Genomic DNA, 21628 nt, shown 5'->3' with positions numbered 1-21628 from the left:
CGGATCTCAAGTTTGGGATATGTGAGTTACGGGTGACTCACAGATGTAAAGTCGTGAAGTCATAATATAACTACACTTTGCCCCGAATTATACTTGTTTTTGCGCGTAAAAAACAGGCAGGATATCCTCACGACAGCATCTCTACTGCTAGCTGACTTGTTTGAATTATATCCCTAAAAACAGTTACAGTAATAATATAGTTTAGATGATCAATTAGCAAGTTGTTTTATACTAAAAGCTAATTTAATAGTCTGCTTTATTTTGTAGTTGTATGCTCTTCATATACATTGTGTTTTGCCAATTTAAAACTAAAAGCAAAAAAAAAACTAAGCAATATAGCACTCTAGAACATAGAATTACTATTACTGAGAAGCTAATGTAGTCTACAATATGCTTTTCAATAAACTTATAGGGCTATATATATAAGATATAATATCAATAATCAAGAAAAGACTATTTGGTCTAACTTTGTAAATTTTTTGAAACTATCGTCTTCAGTGTTGTTGTCTCCTTGTCTCTCTTCTCCCTCTCCATTAAGAAGAAAAAAAAAGCCACCTTATATTATTGCCAATATATGTACGCTACCAAAACTAACAAATCTTACTTAACTTATTAACGTCTTGAACTTACAGGAAAATGGGTCTATAATGAAAAGCCACCAATGTGCAACTTGGAACGGTTTCCTAGTTGATCACGATTTTCTTTGAACTCAGTAGTTTGAAGTTTTAAAGGCAACTACTTTCATTCTGGCATAGATGTTTATTCACAACCTAACAGAAGAACCTCATAAAGGACATTTCAAGCGTTTAGATTATTTTGATGATAGGTGATAGGTGATATTTGAATATCCAACAGATTTCCAACTATGGACTCAACCCTTGAAACTAGTGAGTGCCTTTTCTTCGAAACCTATGTGGCCTAGAACGTCTCAAGTACCTTTTATAGGATAAAGCTTGATATGGGATAAATAAATATACCAATAATCTAACATATCCATACCCATCAATCTTTTTTGTTTCTACTACTAGATTGATAACATTTGGTTGCGACACTTTCGAGCAGAGCGAGATAGTGGAGCACACTAGCTGTCACAGACACTACAAATACTGACCCACCCACTCAATAGTGGTTCAATCTTCTACTCTGGGTGCTACGCTACAACTCAGAGCTGCTTCTATTGCAGAAAAGGAAAGAAAGGGACACAAAAAAGAAAAAGGAAAAGGAAAAGGAAAAAAATATCTGTATTTCCTCAAAAAGATCTCTCTTTTTCTTCTTACTGTTGTTTGCACTCAGCTGGTGGTTGTTTTTGACCTGATGCGTTGTCATCGTCTTTAGCTTCACCATCTACATTGGCATCATCGTCATCGTCATCTTCATCACCTTCTTCATCGGAATATTCACCTTCTTCATCGCCTTCAAATTCATCTGGGTATGCAAAATCCACAGCGTCCCCAGTAAACCAGTCCACGGCTCTTGGAATTAGACGATCTTTGATTTCCTCACCTAATTGATAATCCAATTCCAATCTTGCCTCTAAATCTTCGTCTTCGTCTTCGTCTTCATCTTCATCATCTCCTTCTCTCTCATTTTCCCCTGCTTGTTCATCATCACCTTCATCTACTTCTTTACGCTTGGGTGGTTTTGGAGGATCAAAGAAATTGAAAAATGATTCAACCGGAGTTAATTTTTCAATAGTTCTTGTTTGTTTGGTTGTCTTGTTTCTTTGTTTTCTTCTCTCGATATTAATTGTTGGATTGTTCTCCTTGGAAGTCCATTCAATTTCACAACCAGTGGCATGGTCATATACGAAATCACCACTATAACCCAACTCAGCTTGATAATGATACGTTTTGGTTAAAGTTTTATTATTGAAGAATGTATTTGTATCAAATTCAAAAATCAACAGGAAGCCCGGAGTTGACAAATACTCCATACGGACATCTATTAAGAATTGCAAAATCTCAGAATCACGATCAGTTATTGTTTCTGAAACCGTAGTTAAATTTTCCAATGCTGTTAACCAGAACCCTGGAATACCCTTTTCATTGGATTTTGTAGTAGACTCATCTTTCTTCTCCTCCTCTTCCTCTTCTTCTTCTTCTTCCTCATCTCCTTCCTCATCCTCATCCTCATCCAAGGCTTTACCTTCTTCAATTTGACTCTCCGTTGGCTCAATCTCCCCAACAATGATCTTCTTTCTCTGCTCATAAAGAGGCTCGTATTTCTTAAAGAACTTCTTCTCCAACTCTAATAATTCCTTTTGAAATTCAGCTTCAAGTTTCATTTGCTGTTGCTGTAAACTTTTCAACCCATAAACTCGATCCTTAACAACCCGTGGCAAACTAGCAACATACCCACTATTCTTACCAATCAAGTCGTTCAATTTGCCTTGCATCATACTTAGCAACGCAGGATTATTGGCCAAAGTTTGGCCAATTTTGTCTTCATTGACTTCATCAATAGTAGATACCGTAGGTGGCTGTGATTTCAAGTATGAGTTAGTAACACTTGCCGGTGTGTTCTGCGGTGTTGGCGCTTTAGAAATATCGCCATTCTTAGACTTAATAGGTTCAGACATGGTGGGGTTTCTCGTGGCAAACAGGACAAGCACTGGAACAGACGGGTAGAGCTTTTTCCTTCAATCGATTGAAAAGATTTAACAATTTTTAATGTGATGGATTTTTTTTTTTTTTTTTTTTTTTTTTTTTTTTTTTTTTTTTTTTCCCTCATTAGGCAGAAGTTAAAGACGAAGAGAAGAAACGAACAAAAATGGAAACCGGGAAAGTAAATAGAAGAGGAACTTTAGTCCACTACTAGCTGCAACTGCCACCTACACTATCGACACTGTCGAGCAGAGCGAGGTAGTGAAGCACACTAGCTGCCACCTACATGCCACCTAAAATCAAGGTCAACCCATCCTCACTACTCCTCTACACATATACTCGCTACTCCTCTTACCCATTACTCCATTACTCCTTTTACTTCGCAGCTTGGACTGACTTTGTTGTTGTTGTTGTTGTTGTCGTTGTTGTCGTTGTTGGCATTGTCGACACAATTGAACTATCCATTTCAATATCATCAAAATGTCCATCCAAGTATTTATTTATATCATCTTTTCTCTTTTCCCATTTCGATACTTGAGCGATTTTATCTTCAATTTCGTGAATTTCATTATCTATGCTTTCCAAGTTTTCTTCACTTGTAAGATCGTGCAATATCCAACTTCCTCCTTCTTCTATTTCTAATATGTAGTCGTGATATTTCATTAGTAATGGTCTATGAGACAATGTTATAAAGGGAATTTTCTTCTTTTGCAATAGTTCAAACAAGTAATCTTCAACATCGGTGCTTACTGCATTTGTGCTTTCATCCAAAACAACTAGTTTAGGGTGTTTAAACAAAACTCTAGCAATACTCATTCTTTGTTTCTCACCGCCACTAAAAACATCTTTCCAGTCTTTAACAACATTGAAATTACCTTCTCTTTTCAAAAGATACTCCAACTTGACTTCACGTAGAATATGGTACAAATAATCATCGTTATACCCCATTTCGAGCATCTCAACGTATGTATGTGGGTATATGATTTGATCTCGCAAATTTCCAGTAGTGAAATATGTCTTTTGGGGCAAGTAGAAAATATCTTCATCGTTTGGTTTCGATAAAAGTCCTCGGTATAATGGCCATAACCCAGCAATGATTCGAGCAATTGAAGTCTTGCCGCATCCGTTTGATCCTAAAATCAACATGTTCCTGTTTTTAAGGTGGAAGTTCAAATTCTCAACCAAAGGGTGTTGCTCGGATCCTTCTGGTGTTGGAATAATGACAGGAATATCTTCAAAACGTAACCCATCAGCATAATTATTTTGGATTGTTCCATGTATATCTGCAATTCCCCTTTTATCGCCATAATCAAATCGAGGTGAGTGAACTCTATGTAACTGGATTAACAAATCAAATACACGATCAGTATAACCAGTCAAGGTATTGACATCCTTAATTGAATACATCAACCGAGATCCAGCATCTGCAAGTGACAAAAGTAATCTCTTATTTGTAATAAACTGTCTCATATTTTTACGTTCACTAACGGAATCGTCGGAATCCGCAGCTTCATCCTTCTTGCCCTCGGCTGGCCATAATTGATCCAAAAATATCGGCAATCCAGAAAAGATATAACCCCAAGCTGACCAAGTATATTTCAATACATAATCTTCAACTATTGAATACTGAAAACTAGTGTTGATCTCTTTGCTAACATGGTTCATCAACTTTGTGAAGTTTTCTTTGAGTCTTGATTTTTCATTCAACGACCCTTTATAAAAACCGATTTCCTCACAATTTGTCATGATATTCAATTGTTGGTTAAAGTAAACACCTTCAAGATGCGTCCTTTGTGCAGACAACTTACCAAAAGATGGGGTGGCCTTCTTTAACATGACTGCAGTAAGAAGATAATTTGCAAAAACACCAATCATAGCACCAGTGCCCAAATTGTCTCGCAAATACACCGAAAAGAATATCATATCAATAATTGGTTTACCCATGGAGGAAAATAATGAGGACAACGACGAGCAAAATTTGGTGACATCATCTGTAATATACTGATCAATATTTTGAAGATTACTACTGTTCAATTCGATCTTGTAATAAGCCATGGTTTGATCTAGGTACATATCATGGATATACCTCGTCAAGTTAGTTCTAAAACCAAGGGCCAACCTTTGGTCTAAATACTTGATTGCGGCATTGGTATAAGAAGCTGGAAAAGCAATCAATATCCAGTAAATCAAATCTCTTGCAAACTTTCTGCCATTTGCTGCAATCAAGTTTTTCACAATTTGACCATCTAATTTAGCCACTAGTAAAGAAAGCCAAGTTCTAAATATAAGAAAGAAACATTGTGATAAAAGCAAAGATGTATTTTTGCTGTAAAATTTGGGTATCAAAATCCTCCATATAATGGCCAACTGGTTGAGAAACTTTGAATTGAACACTAGCCCCTTTTGTTGTTGAAAAAAACGCTGGTTCCTAGCAAAATCTTTATACAAATATTTATCAGCGGCATATTGGTCATTATTTGGCTTGGGGATAATTATCCTTGTGACTCTGTCCTTGCCCTTGCTAATGAATATCTCCCTTGACCCATTCTTTAAGATATTTGACGATTGCCGAATAAGACTTGGTCGTCTCAATTTCCTGTTCAAACAAAATTCATTGTACTTGGTGATAACATTTCTGATAGTGAAATATAAGCCAAACCCGGCTGTTGCAATCAAGGTGCTGAAAAATAGAATCACTGGTCGTGATTGATAATTTAGCTTGACCTTATTATCTCTATACGTTATAAGAAACTCTTGAAATAAAAGGAAAATATTCTTGAGATCCTGTTTGTTATACCCTGCTAATCGTGATATATTAATCATAGTAAACCGACAAACTAACAGAAACCCTTCAGCTCTTATGCTGCTGGTGTATCCCTGAAAAGTAATAAAACCCCACTAATGATGTATATCTATAACCTAATGTTACTATCATTGTTTTTTTTTTTTCTGTAGTTAAGTAGTGGAGAAATTAAATAGGACCTATACACGAATTAGAAAATGTGCAATCACCACCACCACCACTACTACTACTACTATTACTACTACTATTACTACAAGGAGGGGTTACTAGTGGTTTTATCGACTGATGAGACGTATATGGTGGTGGTGTAAAATGTACTCAATCAACATATATAGAGACTCTTACAATAAGAGAAGCCCCTGTTATAAAAAAAGATTTCAAAATTTGTGTGCAAAAACCGTTGCCCACTCCAACGTAAAGCTATCTAAACTATAGACATATTTTATCTATAGACATGTCTCACCTATAGACATGTCTCACCTATAGATATATCTCATCTATAGACATATCTCACTTTGGTTTTATAGATAGTCTCTCTTACACTTTAGGGTGTGGCACATATGAAAACGAAATACTATCACATATATGTAAATGCATACTAATATATATTGTTATTATATACAACATATATATTCTTATTTTTTTTATGTATTTCTCTTTTTGTCAATGTACTATCGAGTGGAGCAGCACTGACTACACCGACATTATTGAGCAGCACTGACTAGCTTGTTACAGCACCATCGAGCAGTACTGACTAGCTTGTTACAACACTATCTCGCTCTGCTCGATAGTGTTGCTGAGTATAACCCACAGTTTCAACCAGAAAAAAAATAAAAAAATAAACATATGGGTCTAGATTACCTCTTTTTCATCTTTTCACTAACACATGCTTTAAACTTTTGAAACTCCTGTTCACAATCTCCTTTCTTTATGGTTTGATATTTTTGTAAAATGCAATTTCCATAATCAGCCCCTTTCAATGAGCATAAACCAGCAGCCTCTATAAGCCTCTTTGCTGGTCTTACTTTACCAGTTTTCGACATTGTGAAAGAATGTAGTAATTGCCCTAGTACTATTGACCCCAGTACTATTGACCCCAGTACTATTGACCCCAGTACTATTAACCCCAGTACTATTGATCTACCACTACTGTTGATCTACCACTACTGTTGATCTACCACTATTATTTACCTACACTTTTATTGTCCTGCCACTACTTCTATTATTGTCCTGCCACTACTTCTTCCAATGACCTACTATTACTCTTTTATTAAACCTCCTTTTTTTTTTCAGATTGTGAGAAAAAAAAAATTGTTTGTGCGACTTGGATAACCGTTAGGGTTGGGCTTTATGAATTAGTCTTTGGACATGTACAGACTAACAATTAGTAATCTTGACTAACAAATGTCCAAACGCTTCTTCTTTTGATAACATTCCTTTTGTAAACCCGACCTTTGCTACGTTGGCACTATTTTTTTTTGCATATAATTAAGCCCTTATACTCGGCTCAATGGTCATCATCATTATCTCTGATTAGATCCGGCCCGGTGATAAAAAGGAAATCCTCCTAAATCTATAGTGAGTTATCCCTTGCATTTTACTACAATTGGACTCTTGTGCCCGTACCATTCCACTACACTTGCACTCTTGTGCCCATTCCATTCCAATACACTTGAACTCTTATACCCATACCATTCTTCTACCCCTACCATTCCTCTATCTCTACCATTTCCAGCTCCCACTATTCAGACACTCGAATTTGGTCAACAATCCTGAACCGGAAATTACACAGTTTTTTTTTTTCTCTTCTCCACTAAATGCATAAAATTTTGCGCGGCTAATAAACTTCCGGTCATCAAAGTTGAACTGAGCAGGTCAAGACCTTCTTCTTCTTCTTCTTCTTCTTCTTCTTCTTCTTCTCACCTACACCACCAATTCCTGTACTCAGCTACTTCCCACACACCGTCATTCCTTTCATTTTCCTTTCTTCTCCCCCCCCCCCCCCCCCCCCCCCCCCCCCCCCTGGCTCCTTCTTTACTGAAACAGTATATTCTTCTTAGCAAATGGATCCAACAAATGATCCCGACTTTACACCTCCATCGTTGAAAAAAGATTTTGAACCAATTGCCCCGCTGGATAAGATACCACATAGCACTCCAATCCAACCTTTCGTGATGGAGGATTTGGGAGCAGCGTTAGATGGACCTCCGCCACACCCTGCGTCTTCAAACAGTATCAGACCAGGGCCGGTATCGTTAAAGTCACACGATAGCAATGCAGATTCGGAGTCAAGGTATCATTCGAGAATACCTCGAAAGCATACAGATTTGATGAGCTCTTCATCTGACGAGGAGAATATAGATATTGAAGTGCAAAATAATGTTAAAAGAGAGCCTGAAATTTTACCTCCAACTTTTCAAGTGCAATCGTCACAAATTGCAGATTTGGAAGAGGTTCCGCATGGAATTCAAAGACAAGCAACACACTTGGAGAATTACCACTTCCCGACTCATAGATTAGCTACAACACTACCGGACGACTCAAAGTCACCATTGGTGATAGTAGCATGCGGAAGCTTTTCGCCTATAACCTACCTCCATTTACGGATGTTTGAAATGGCCATGGACGCCATAATGGAACTGACTAGATTTGAAGTTGTTGGAGGGTACTTTAGTCCCGTATCTTCAAACTACAAAAAACAAGGCTTGGCACAAGCGAATCATAGAGTGCGTATGTGTGAATTGGCAAGTGAAAGGACGTCCTCGTGGCTAATGGTTGATGCTTGGGAATCGCTACAACCAAGGTATACGAGAACAGCTTTGGTTTTGGACCATTTCAATGAGGAAATCAATATAAAAAGAGGCGGAGTAATGACAAAGACAGGACAGAGAAGAGGCGTTAAAATAATGTTATTGGCAGGTGGAGACTTGATCGAGTCGATGGGAGAGCCAGATGTATGGGCGGACCAAGATTTACACCACATCTTGGGAAGATACGGATGTTTAATTGTTGAACGAACAGGTTCAGATGTGAGAAGTTTTCTCTTGAGTCATGATATAATGTATGAGCATAGAAAAAACATTTTGGTTATCAAACAATTAATCTACAATGATATTTCATCAACAAAGATTAGATTGTTTATCAGACGGGGCATGTCAGTTCAGTACCTTTTGCCAAATTCGGTAATAAGATATATTCAGCAGCATAATCTTTATGGTGACTCAGAGCCAGTTAAGCAGGTGATGTCAGAGCGTGCAGAGTAAAATGATAGATACATACACACTTTTTTTTTTTTAATTTGTTTATTTCAACTTTCCTTCTGATTATTAAATTAATATATATATATATATATATATATGTATGTATGTATGTATAAATATGAATCCATTCTTTTATCTTACCACTCTGGAGTATTAAGACCAAACTTACTCTTTTTTGTGCCCTTAATAGGTTTGATCAACTTTGATCCTCCTTCAAGAAATGAAAATTTGTCTTTTCTTTTGCGCTCATACTCGGCAATATACTTCTCCTTTTGCAAAGTTAATCCAATATCATCTAAACCATTGACCAAACAATGCTTCCTGAATTCCTCTATTTCGAAATGGTCCACCAAAACTTCATCTGTCTCACCATCCCTTATCTGCTGGTTAGGCAAATCGATTGTCAACTTGTGTTCAAGAACTGGAATAAGTTTAGATTCAATTACCTCTTGCGGTAATCTTATTGGAAGCAAAAAGTTCTTAAATGAGTTGTTGTAGAAAATATCACCAAATGATGGTGCAATGATAGACTTTATACCAAAATCTTTCAAGGCCCAGGGAGCATGTTCTCTAGAAGAACCACATCCAAAGTTGTCACCAGTAACAACAAGAATCTCGGCTTTTCTATATGGCTCTTGATTAAGAATGAAATCTGTCTCAACATCCTTCCCATTAACCTTAATGAACCTTGCCTCGTAAAACAAACCATCCTTCAAACCAGTTCTTTTTATGGTTTTCAAAAATTGTTTAGGTATAATTGCATCTGTATCAACGTTCGCCTTGTGCAATGGTGCTGCAATACCGGTGAATTTATTAAATTTTTCTAAACCAAAACCTCCGGTTGACTCGGGTATGTCATCTATTCTTTCCTCTTCAAGTGAAACATTGTCATCATCTACTGGCTCTTTTTCATGCTCATAAACCGCATCTTGCAATTCTTTGTCTTCCTCTTCACTTATAGGTACATTGGGCTCATCCTGTCCACCAATATAGTCAAACTCTCTGATATCGGTAAAATGGCCTTTGATAGCTGCTGCTGCTGCCATGGCCGGAGACATCAAGTGTGTTCTCGATTTGGCACCTTGACGCCCTTCAAAATTCCTATTAGAAGTTGAAGCGCATCTTTCTTCAGGATCCAAAATGTCAGGGTTCATTCCAAGACACATCGAGCAACCAGCTTCTCTCCATTCAAAACCAGCAGCCTGAAAAATTTTGTCTAGTCCTTCCTTCTCAGCTTGGGCTTTTATAAGACCCGATCCTGGAACCACCAAAACTTGCTTTACATTATCGGCCCTTTTGTGTCCCTTTGCAACTTTAGCAGCTGCCCTCAAATCCTCTATTCTTGAATTGGTACAAGAACCAATAAATGCCTTGTCAATTTTTATATCTTTCAAAGCTGTGTTTGGAGTCAACCCTTGGTATTTCAACGCCCGCAACATTCCCTCCTTTTTGATAGGGTCGGTAACATTTTCCGGGTCAGGAACTTTTGCACTGATGGGTAAGGCGTCTTGTGGAGAATTTCCCCAAGTGATTGTTGGAGCGATATCCTTTGCGGAAATCTTGATATCATAATCGAATTTGGCATCTGGGTCCGAATACAAGGTTTTCCAGTAGCTCATTGCTTTATCCCACTCTTCGCCTTTCGGAGCCAATGGTCTTCCTTTGATATAGTCAAAAGTAGTTTGGTCAGGTTTTATCATTCCGGCACGAGCACCAGCCTCAATAGCCATATTACATATCGACATTCTTGATTCCATTGACAAATCTTCAATGGCTTTACCAGCAAACTCAATGACACAACCAGTTCCTCCCGCGGTACCAATTACTCCAATAACGTGCAAAACCAAATCCTTTGATGTGATACCTTCATTCAATGATCCGTCTACAAAGATTCTCATATTTTTGGATTTTGTTTGTATAATAGTTTGAGTTGCCAAAACATGCTCAACTTCCGAGGTACCAATACCAAAGGCCAATGCACCAAAAGCTCCGTGTGTAGAAGTGTGTGAGTCTCCGCAAACAACAGTAGTTCCTGGAAGCGTGAACCCTTGTTCGGGTCCCACTACGTGTACTATTCCCTGTCTTTCATCACTCATGCCAAAGTACGGCACTCCAAAAGTTTTCACATTTTTCTCCAAAGTTTTCACCTGCAATCTCGAATCTTCCTGTTTGATAAAAGTGTCCACGTTTTTGAAGTTTTTTCTGGAAACGGTGGGGATATTGTGGTCAACAGTGGCAAGAGTACAATCAGGACGACGCACAGCCCTACCTGCTGTCTGCATACTTTCAAAAGCTTGTGGAGATGTTACTTCGTGGATTAGATGCCTGTCAATAAAAAGCAAGTATGACAGGTCTTTAAGGACGACATGGTCCTCGAATACTTTATCATAAAGCGTCTTTCCTGTCATAGTTGTTAATGAAGTGACCCTGTTGCTGTTGTAGTATTTCAAAGAAAAAAAAAGGGGGGGGGATCGAAAATCTTGAAAATCTTGCAAGCTTTTATCATCGATTCTTTTTAACTTTTCAGCGCGCCGGTACCGGCGCGATTTCGCTGGTGACTAATTTCGCAATGCTTATTGGTGAAAGAATTGAGTCAACAACCGAATGCAACAGCGTAAACAACATGACCAAATACAACAGCGTTAGCTGTTATGATCAAACTTGAGAGGTTGAACCTCAACTTTGCTGAATAAGTAATAGGATAAACGACTTTGGTTAGGATTATATTGGTCAATAGTTTCCATATATAGAGAATCTGTGCCTTTCCTCTTTGTAACTTTCACATTCCTTATTCCAAACTATCGACCAAACTATCGAGCAGAGCGAGATAGTGGAGCATTGAGTGCCACCAATACTATCGAGCAAAGCGAGATAGTGGACCATTGTCTGCCATCGACAATAGTACGCTTCGCTCCCTAGTAGAGCACTGGCTGCCACCGACAATAGCTTGCCTCGCTCCCTAGTGGAGCATTGGCTGCCACCGACAATAGCTCGCCTCGCTCCCTAGTAGAGCATTGGCTGCCACCGACAATAGTACGCTTCGCTCCCTAGTAGAGCATTGGCTGCCACCGACAATAATTCGCCTCGCTCCCTAGTGGAGCAACACATAGTAACAAAACTATCACTATCTAACGGTTATACAAACATGACATACTATAGGGCAACTACGTGCCAAGTACTTTGATACACAGCATAAGGGGTTGAGGTTTCTACCATAGACACTATCCGCCACCGACACGATCGAGCGAAGCGAAATAGTGGAGTACACTATCCACCACCGATACTATCTCGCTCTGCTCGATAGTGGAGCACACTATCCACCACCGATACTATCTCGCTCTGCTCGATAGTGGAGCACACCATCTGCCACCGATACTATCTGCTTCCCCCGCCTTCTTCTCATCTCATCGCGGTGCTCAGCGCTAAGGCAGAAAGAAAAAAAAAAAAAGAAAAAAACTGTGCGAATTAACTTTATAGTTTAGTATATATGCGCACATTTAGTATAGAGCCGAGGCCATTCATGACTATATATCAAAGCAGAAAATGACGCCAGCAGGAGGTAGAAGGTCTAAGATTAGACCTCCACGGAAATCTTTAATCAGTTCATCGTATTCTGATTCAAGTAGCGCCGACGGATCTGTTGATTTTGAGAAAAACTGGGCAGTTTTACAAAATGCCATTTCGCAAATACAAAACAAGAATGTTTCAAACTTGTCATATGAACAACTTTACCGCAAGGCCTATGTTTTGGTGATACGAAAGTTTGGTGAAAAATTATATGATAATGTGGCAAACTCTGTTACCGAGCATTTATTAGCTCAGAGAGCAATGCTATTAGCGATGACAGACAACCCTGAAACATTTATTCAGTCGCTTATACGCGAATGGGATGAGCATCTACAGAGCATGAAGTTTATAGGGGATGTGCTAATGTACTTGAACCGGGTGTATGTAAAAGAGCACAAGAGGCTCCTTATTTATGATCTTGGTGTGCAGTTGTTCAAAGACAATGTAATAATGTACAATGACAATGAGATTGGCTCAAGAATGATGCTGATCATTCTAAATGAGATTTTGAAAAGTAGGGATGGAGTAGCGGTCACTACGAATATGTATATAACAAAATTGATGCATATGATGGAGCTGTTAGCTGAAACTAACGTTTCCTCAGAAGTGCACTATGGTGAAAATTACTACCAAACTATATTTGAGCCGGCATTCTTGTCAAGTTCAGAGCAATACTTTCAAAATTTGGCAAAATCTTTTGTATTGTTAAATCTGGGATCCAAATATTTACATGCTGCTTCGCAGTTTATCAAGGAAGAAGAAAATAGAATGAAGCTATATCTACCCCAAAGTTCACATCCAAAGGTAACAAATCTTATGAATAATATCCTAATCAAGGATAAAATAGATCAAGTAATCCTCTCTCCTACTGAAGGAATGGAGTACTGGCTCAATCCGTTATTGTCAAATGTCTTTCGCGACAACACCAGTAGTAATGAAACTCACCACATTGCGGACTTGAAAATGTTATACAATTTAGTTGGAAGAATTGATGAGGAATACCAGATTTTGAGACTTCGACTAAAGGAAGCTCTTGTATCACAGGGAAGTTCAATTCCTGAATGGGCGAGAAACTCGTTGGAATCAGCAAGCTCACAAAAAAAGACTAGTGTAGCAAGCACAGTATCATTTGCAACAAAATGGGTAGAACTGATTTTGAAGTATAAGAAGCAGATGATGGATATGTGGAATCAGTCTTTTGACCTGGACTTGACAATTGAACTGACGTTAGCATATTCTTTGAGGGATATCATCAACAACAACAACAACAACAGCAGCAGCAGCAATAACAACTACAATAAGAGGACAGGTTCCAGTAATTCCAGTATAAATGCTCCAGAATTATTGTCTATCTACATGGATTACAACATCAAGCAAATAGGTAAAGGATCAATTAGTAGTGAACTAAATACACAACCAGGTGATGAAGTTGAGAACTTGATCACCAACTCTATACAACTTCTTAGGTTCATCAAGGATAAAGATGCCTTTGAAGCATACTATGCCAATCACTTTGCCAAGAGATTTTTAAATTCCAAAAACTCCGGATCTGGAAGCACTTTCAAAGGAATGGACATTGAAGAACAGGTATTATCAAAATTGTGTGAGGAAATGGGAAACACTTCGCTAGACAAGGTTATCAAAATGAGCAAAGACATCAAAATCTCAATAGACACGACCAAAGAATGGAAGAAGCATTTGACAAAACCTGACATGAGTAAGTCCAATTTAGTAGAATTGGATTTAAAAATCTGCAATGTTGCACTGTGGCCCAATTCATTGACTAAGGACTACAAGAATTTTGTTCCCAGAGAAGATGGCGCATCCTTTGTATGGCCCAGACAGTTGCGAGAAACTATCTTGGAGTTTGAAGAGTTTTGGTTAGCGGGGAAGAACAACGACAACAAATCATTGTATTGGTCCCCAAAGTATGGTTCGGTTGATATGAGGATTTCTTACCCTTCCAGAACCTATGATATCAATATGTCTGTATTTGCGGCGATAATCATGCTTTTGTTTGCACCTAGTCTGTCTTTGGATGGTGAGGAAACGCCGCTGCCCTTTTCTGAAAATAGGCAATACTCATATACAGAAATTTTTGAATTGACAGGTATACCCGAGCAAGAATTGAAACGACATTTGCAATCGATAGCAGTGGCTCCCAAACTGAGATTATTAGTCAAAGTCCCCATGTCGAAAGATATAAATGAGAACGATGTTTTCAAGTTGAATGACAAGTTTAAAGCACCCACTACCAAGGTCAAGGTTTTAACTGTATCTATGTCGTCATCTGTATCCAGTACCAAGACCAAAAAGACCAATGCGGAAGCAGAGTTGGATGAAGTGAATGCGCACATATTAGAAGCAAGAAAAATCGAACTCAATGCTGCAATTGTTCGGATTTTGAAATCAAGGCGGTCAGTAAAACACAATGAGCTAGTGGAAGGTTTGGTTAGACAGTTGAATAATCGATTTCAGCCCTCGATAATGCTGATAAAACAAAGGATTGAAGACTTGATTGACAAAGAATATTTACAAAGGGACGTCGAAGATAGAAATCTATATCATTATATAGCGTGAAAAAAAAGATTACTGGTACAAAAAAAAACCCAAAAAAACCCAAAATATGGCCATACACACGGGTTTTAGTCAAGAGCTCTATCTTTCTATCTCTCTCTATCTCTCTCTATCTCTCTTTCTATCTCTCTTTCTATCTCTCTTTCTATCTCTCTTTCTATCTCTCTTTCTAACTATATGTATGATAATTAAAAAACTATCGCGATTTTTTTTTCCGAGTGAGAATTTTTTGAAAAATATAAAAAACATCCTAAAGATATACCGGAAAGAAGTGTTTCTTCATTACATAGGGGACATAGGGGCTTTTTACTTTTTATCTATTTTCAGATGTCAACCGAAGACATTTTAGACGTGCTAAACATTCAACGAGATGAACATAATCCCGTTAAAAAGAGACAAAAATTGTCGTCTCCTGCAGTAGATAGTTCCCAGAAACCATTAACTGGTATGGCAAGGGAACTATACAATTTAGTAGGACCAAACACGCCACCACTTAACTTGGCTCCAGTGCAAAATACAAAAGAAAGAAAGAGTTTTAGGCCAAGTCCATGGACAAGACTTGCTTTTGAGCCTACTAAAAAAGGCGGAATACAGCTATATCATTGGGTAAAAGGTTCAGAGAATTTACTTAACCTGGAAGAAGAAATTCTCAAGTCATATTATTTCGAAAAATTTAACGTTGAAGTTGATATACCTCGCTTTGTTGATGAAACAGCCTACGATGATATAATGAAACTGTTAGAGCCAAACAACACTACGAGCAGCACGAATAGTAGTAGTAATAGTAGAAGTAGTGGTAGTAGTAGTAGTAGCAACAACAACAACAACAACAACAACAACAACAATAATACTGGCCCCATTGACACAAGTGACCATGTCACAAGCAGCAATGAGACGGTAGCACAAACGCAATCCAAAGATTCTGGCGAATCATCACCGCCAAATGAGAACAAGCCAGATCAACCCAACAGTAAACTACCAAAAGAAGCAAGAAAATGGACATATGAGGAAACAAAAACACTCTTTGATCTATGTCGAACGTTTGAACTTAAATGGCCAGTGATACATGACCGTTTTCCCTCCAGCGAACGTACAACTGAGGATCTCAAGGACCATTTTTACAAGGTTTGTGCAAAGATTTTGGAGACACAAGACTCTAGCAATCCTACTCTTATAGAATCGTTAAAGGCCTACTCAAAAGAAAAAGAAGTGGAACGAAAACAATACCTTGAGAATCTTTTACTTCGAACACCAGCAGAAATTGCCGAAGAAGAGTCGCTCGTGATTGAGGCTAGGAGGTTTGAGCTTGCAGCAAAGAAGATGTTAATGGAAAGATCTAATTTGCTTGCTTTATTGGATTCACCACAATCGACACATAATGTTGCACAATATCAATCTTCTCAAGGCATTACCAACCTCTACAATAACCTAATGCTTTATGACAAACATCAGAAAAAGAAACAGCAATTGCAAAAGAATACTGCGCAGGAGCCAGTTCCTCCCGTTATTCCACTTGCTGCATCATCGTCATTTAAAAGAGACAAGACATTCCAAACACAGTTACAACAGTACTTGTCAAGCTTATTGAAACAGAATTACCATACAAGCTCAGCAGTGAAACATGAAGCCAATGCAATTCACGAACTTTTGTTGAAAAAGCTTACTCAGAAAGAAGAAGAAGCGTACGGTTTATACTACCACGGCGTAGGGAAGCTTGTCCCAGGAGTATCGTTGCGATCACAGCAGAAAATGTCCGGATTGCAGCAAAAACAGTCGGTACTAAAACTGGTGAGTGCACTATTACAGGAGTTGGATATACCGACAGCAGGTGGTATCGCGATGAAACCAATCATGCCTACCAGAAAGACTATAGCAAAGTACGACGAATTATTAAGAGCTGTTGTTACTTTATTGGAAGTGAAAAAGGCTAAAGATAAACTTGAATCAGAAATCGCTTTGATCAAAAGTCAACGTGAATTACAGTAATAAAATATGCGTGCTTGCGTGTATGTGTAAATATGTATGTGCTTTTTTTTTTTTTATTTTTATTTTTCAAAATCGAAAATCGAAATCAAGACAGTAAGAACTTTGGTCTATATCCAATTGATTCACTTCTGAGTCAAAATCATATACCTCAGATCCCGTTTCTGTCTGATCTGTTGCCTCTATCAATTGGCTAACAGTATAGCCGATCCCAAAGTTGAACTTTCCTCTTAGGTTGACAATTGATTGTGCGCAATCAAACATTATAGCTTTTAACTCATGAAAAAATGTAGGTGTTTCATATCCTTCAAATAAAATCTCAGCACACCAACAAATGAAGACATATGTAGTAAGAAGAATCTTCTTATAGTAAATGAGCGCTTCATCTTGTCTTATGTCGCGACCCATGAACAACGTCTTTTGTACCAATTTCAAAAAACCCATAAACATCTCGTTGGTATAGTCCCACAGCATAGATAGACAATTATCTACAAAGACTTGAATAATTAAAAAAACAGTCCTCCACTCCAAACTTCCAATAAAGTCCAGTGATGTATAGCAGAGCATAAGGGAATACAAGACATTAAGATCCATAGAACCACAAAACGGATTCAGGCTGTTGTCCTTAAAATTCACGTTGCTTGCCAACTCCATTTGAGCTCTAGTAACTTTCTGTTCAACGGTCAACCTATTCAAATTGATTTGATTCACTTCCTCTGCTTTTAACCCTAAAATCGAAACCACATCATTTGTTGTCACCGAATCCATTTTTCGACCCACGTCATATTTCGGTAATTCCTTTATAATTTGTATACAGAATTCCTTATACCAAAGGGACGAAATGTGAATTGTTAGTTGCAACTTGATTGTTTGTAACATCTCATGTAAAAGTACACCTGCTTTTTCCGCACTATAGTACTTTGAGTAATTTCCGATAATTTTAATCAAGACATTATACCTCGACCCCGAGTCAAGATGAGAAAACCACCCGGGCTCGCGAAACGAAAATAGTCGCCACCTTGCTTTGCTCAACAGGGAGAGCAAGCTTGTGAGATATTCCGGAATAGTGAACAGCGATAAGCTTCTTATCACACCTTTTGCTATATTCTCTTCATAATCTCGCATGTCATAATATTTTAAGATTTGAGAATAAAAGAAATATTCAAACTTTTCTCGCGTTTCTTCGTTTCCAATATATCGAAAAGTCTGTAGTATCAATTTGTCCCAATTTGCATCAATGATAAATGACGATGTCACCCAAAAGTTTATGCAGTGTTCAATGAATCTCTTGTTGGTTCTAATAGTACCTCTTGCTGATAGCTTCCTCATGCTAGCACTTAAAATATCAAGCTGATATTCACTGCAACTCTTGACGACATCTACGTAGGGTGCATGTGATTGAACCGAAAGTTTCTCTCTTGCCAATACTTGCAATATCTGACAGCACAACTCCATGGTATCGGCACAGCAAACGGGTTCCATATCATCCAAATTCACCTGTTTCACCAATGGAAGTAGCTGTATTAGTGCTACAGTCTTGTTTTTATCAACTACCGCTCGAATACTCTTTATTAAAAACTTCCATAGCTTTTTGACTCCGGATTTTGTGTAAAACATCAGATTCACTTTTCGAATCAAAAACTCCATGGCCGACCTTGGAACTTTCATCAGTTTGGAAAATGTTATTTTGAGCACAATAAGCATAGCTTTTGCTGCCAGTTTGATAAAACCAAAATCATCTACATCAGCAATCAGCTGCATCAAATTATCGATTTGGTTTCTCAAATCAACAGCTGTAATCAGGCAAAGTAGAATAATGAGATTGAATTTGTTGATAAACCTATTGTGGGCTTGCCGCGAGTTTGTGTATTGCACTTCGTTGGATGAAAATAACTTGATAACCAATCTTTTCAAGTGTGTGACATCCGACAAGCCAGATATATAGGAACTCAATAACTGCATAAAACAATCAAAAAATGAACATGCGGGTATGTCGGCCGTAGACCGTATGTGATCAAACAATTCTGGTAAAATATTTTGTTCATCTTCAAAATTGGCAAATTTTCTCAAAGACACATTGCGATAGATTTGTAGAATAATCTTCTCATTCACAGGCCAGCCGCGTTCTCTATTTATCCTGTAAATTATCTCAATGTATTGGCAGTACAAAGACAGATTGCTTGTTTTTTCAATCTTCTGGAATACGAGCTGTAATGGTTCCCAATTGTGACCTTTTTTTGTAATTCGACACGCATGAAACACGGCGTCCAATAAACTTCCCACATCAGCGTAACGCGTATCCTCTAACGCATCAATCATAGACAGAAACCAAAGATTGTTTAGTTGCAATATGATACACATAATGTAAAAGGACTCGGCTCTCTGAGATGTACAACCAACTGCAAAGTTCATTTTTTCAAAGCGGTCTTCACTGAAAGAAGAGAAAAATTGTTGCCAATACCAAGAGCCCATTTGCAGTAGAATAGGGTAGGTGTCGCAACTCTCGCCATTCATTTTTGAAATAATTGTCATAGTGTACTGGAGGAGCGCTAAATACGGCATGTAATAGAAGCCTTCATGAGTACCAATATCGTCATTTAAAAACGCTGTGACAATAATGTGAAACAAAGCCCATTCACGTGGAGAAGGAGGCTGCTGCAGAACCAAATACCACGAAACTAAGCCACGCAAGAAATCGTATAAAGTTTCGTTCCTGTGTTTCCTCCTCCTCTTCTCCTTCTCCTCCTCTTCCACTTCTTCCATATTCTCCGTCACTTCCTCTTTACCTGTTTTAATACTCTTTGCCCAATGAAGCAAAGCTAGCTCAATCAGCTTGTGTGCTTCGGCTATGTTTAATAATGACAATGTCAAGGTGCAATTGGTAAGTTTCAAATAAACAGGATCTCGAAAGGAGTGAAAAGTCTTTCCACTGTCCGAGTGCCTTAGCTCCGTCAATTTTATATCATTTATCATACATCCATAATCAAATATGGGTTGTGAAGTGGTACCAAAAAACAGAGGTTGTATCAACCTTCTCTTTAGTTCGTGAGTCGTGTTTACATTCTCACCCTCTGCTTCAAAAACTGTGGTAAATAATTCTGGACATCTATTCCATGCTGCATTGTGCTCAAGTGTCTTCCAATAAACTGGTTTGTTGGTGTGTGTGGCAATTTTTTGCCTTTTTTTCTTATTTTCAACATTTTTTGTACGGGGTCTAATGGTTTTTAACTCGAGCTGTCTATAAGTATCACGAGTCGAATAAGTTCTGCGGTTAGAGTTTCCCGGTCGACGTTTCGTTTTTGTGACTATTTGGGACTGTTTCTTTTCACGATTAGTGACTCTTTTATATTTCGAATCGGATCGTGCCGCCAGATGATGCTTACGATTAGAAGGACGTCGTCGACTCTTGATAGAGTTTTCCTTTTGTGTACGTCTTTCCTCCACCACCAACATTCGGTCAATTTTGTCCTCCTCTTCTGCTTCCGATAATGTATCCTCTTCAACAGGAAAAGTGTTGGGTCTTGACTCAATGTCCGATTCAAAAAGGTCGGATTCGGCACTTGATAGGGAGCAACTGTCTGAATACGAAACGGACAATTGCAATGAAGCCTTGGAACCCGGTTGCTCGATTGCAGACAGAGCTTCGTCATTTGAAACCACAGGTCCAACAACACTAGGCCATTCATATTCTACAACTGTATCATCCACAAAATCTGTATCGAAATCTCTGGGGTTGAAATTTCTGGTACGATGCTTTTTCTTAATGGCTAAACCTTTCCGCTTCTCTGGTTTCTCTCTGGCTATTTTGGTCCTTCTCAAAGGTTTATAAATTGGTAGATGTTTTGCAGACTCAGGTAAAACCCCCTTCAACGCGAATTTTTCCTTCTTGTACCGACCTCCAACTCGAACATATACCTCCCCCTCCTCCTTATCATCATCTTCTTCTTCTTCTTCATCATCATCATCATCATCATCATCATCATCATCACTTTCGCTTTCACCTTCGCTTTTATTCATATCCACGTCCGAATAATCTACTACTTGACTTGTTGAGAGACTAGACGGTGTAAATTCATCATTATCTAGCGCAGGCTGCTCGTAGTGCAAATCCTTGGTCTCTTCTGAAAAAGTATTACTTTCATCTTTGTCGTTTCCACTCGATTTGGTCTGCATGCCTAAAATGGAAAAAAAACTCTTTTGCTTATACTTTTCATCCTTGGGATATTTCTTTTTTAGGGTAATATAATTGTAGTTTAGGAGTTTTACTATAGCTTCTATGTCGTGATCATTCTCTTCGTATAGCTCATTAAGGTAATCAATGTTTGAAAGACCCAAGTAGTAAGCTTGATCAGATAAATAGGGATGAGTGCTGGCAAAGTTTCGTCTCCTTAGATTTCTTCGCGTGCTCATACAATTGATGTAAGCATTTAAGTGATTTTTGTTTTCCTCCTCGATGAATTCTGTATCGGGGATATTACTAGTTGCAGTGGTAGTGGTATTGCCACCTTCACTACCATTTGCGTTTCCGTTTCCATTTCCGTTTCCATCAACAAGTTTGTTCCAAAAGTCTTCTTGCGTATTGAATCCAAGCTCTTTACTGACTCTTTCTTCGACCTCTTTGCGTCTGGTAGGCAGAAACTTTGATAGTCGCTCTTTCAATTTATTATTTGAAATCATAGCATAGTCCACCAGAATTTCATCTTCGGAGTCAGATATATTCATCTTAATGCCTCAATGTCGTAGTTCTGGTGGAACTTTGGGTATCTTGTCAGCTTGCAGTCTTCCTGAAGACATGTAGTTTAATAAACCTTCTAGTTAATGAAACAGTAAGAAGA

General features: G+C 38.3%; 6 protein-coding genes across 6 annotated transcripts; 2 read left to right on the top strand and 4 right to left on the bottom strand. All coding sequences in view use genetic code 12, as the record gives it.

Annotated features, from left to right (window-relative positions):
* Positions 1-1273: 1273 nt before the first annotated feature.
* Positions 1274-2578, bottom strand: NAP1 (histone chaperone; the record flags this gene model as incomplete). Its single annotated transcript, XM_049324012.1, has 1 exon — positions 1274-2578. One exon carries the CDS (start codon positions 2576-2578, stop codon positions 1274-1276), a length of 1305 nt encoding a protein of 434 aa, XP_049180198.1.
* Positions 2579-2978: 400 nt separating this feature from the next.
* On the bottom strand, positions 2979-5426 carry PXA1 (ATP-binding cassette long-chain fatty acid transporter; the record flags this gene model as incomplete). The annotated part of the gene is made up of 1 exon (XM_049324011.1): positions 2979-5426. One exon carries the CDS (start codon positions 5424-5426, stop codon positions 2979-2981), a length of 2448 nt encoding a protein of 815 aa, XP_049180197.1.
* Positions 5427-7469: 2043 nt separating this feature from the next.
* Positions 7470-8669, top strand: KGF56_002748 (nicotinamide-nucleotide adenylyltransferase; the record flags this gene model as incomplete). Its single annotated transcript, XM_049324010.1, has 1 exon — positions 7470-8669. The coding sequence occupies one exon, from the start codon at positions 7470-7472 to the stop codon at positions 8667-8669; it is 1200 nt and encodes a 399-aa protein (XP_049180196.1).
* A 134-nt stretch (positions 8670-8803) lies between these two features.
* Positions 8804-11074, bottom strand: LEU1 (3-isopropylmalate dehydratase; the record flags this gene model as incomplete). The annotated part of the gene is made up of 1 exon (XM_049324009.1): positions 8804-11074. One exon carries the CDS (start codon positions 11072-11074, stop codon positions 8804-8806), a length of 2271 nt encoding a protein of 756 aa, XP_049180195.1.
* A 1135-nt stretch (positions 11075-12209) lies between these two features.
* Positions 12210-16796, top strand: KGF56_002746 (cullin; the record flags this gene model as incomplete). The annotated part of the gene is made up of 2 exons (XM_049324008.1): positions 12210-14684; positions 15138-16796. The coding sequence occupies 2 exons, from the start codon at positions 12210-12212 to the stop codon at positions 16794-16796; spliced, it is 4134 nt and encodes a 1377-aa protein (XP_049180194.1).
* Positions 16797-16862: 66 nt separating this feature from the next.
* Positions 16863-21515, bottom strand: MMS22 (Mms22p; the record flags this gene model as incomplete). The annotated part of the gene is made up of 1 exon (XM_049324007.1): positions 16863-21515. One exon carries the CDS (start codon positions 21513-21515, stop codon positions 16863-16865), a length of 4653 nt encoding a protein of 1550 aa, XP_049180193.1.
* Positions 21516-21628: the final 113 nt, after the last annotated feature.

This window comes from Candida oxycetoniae (assembly GCF_023343755.2).
Source record: "Candida oxycetoniae strain CBS 10844 chromosome Unknown scaffold26, whole genome shotgun sequence".
Lineage (NCBI taxonomy): Eukaryota > Fungi > Ascomycota > Pichiomycetes > Serinales > Debaryomycetaceae > Lodderomyces > Lodderomyces oxycetoniae.
This window is presented reverse-complemented; position numbering and strand designations above follow the sequence as displayed.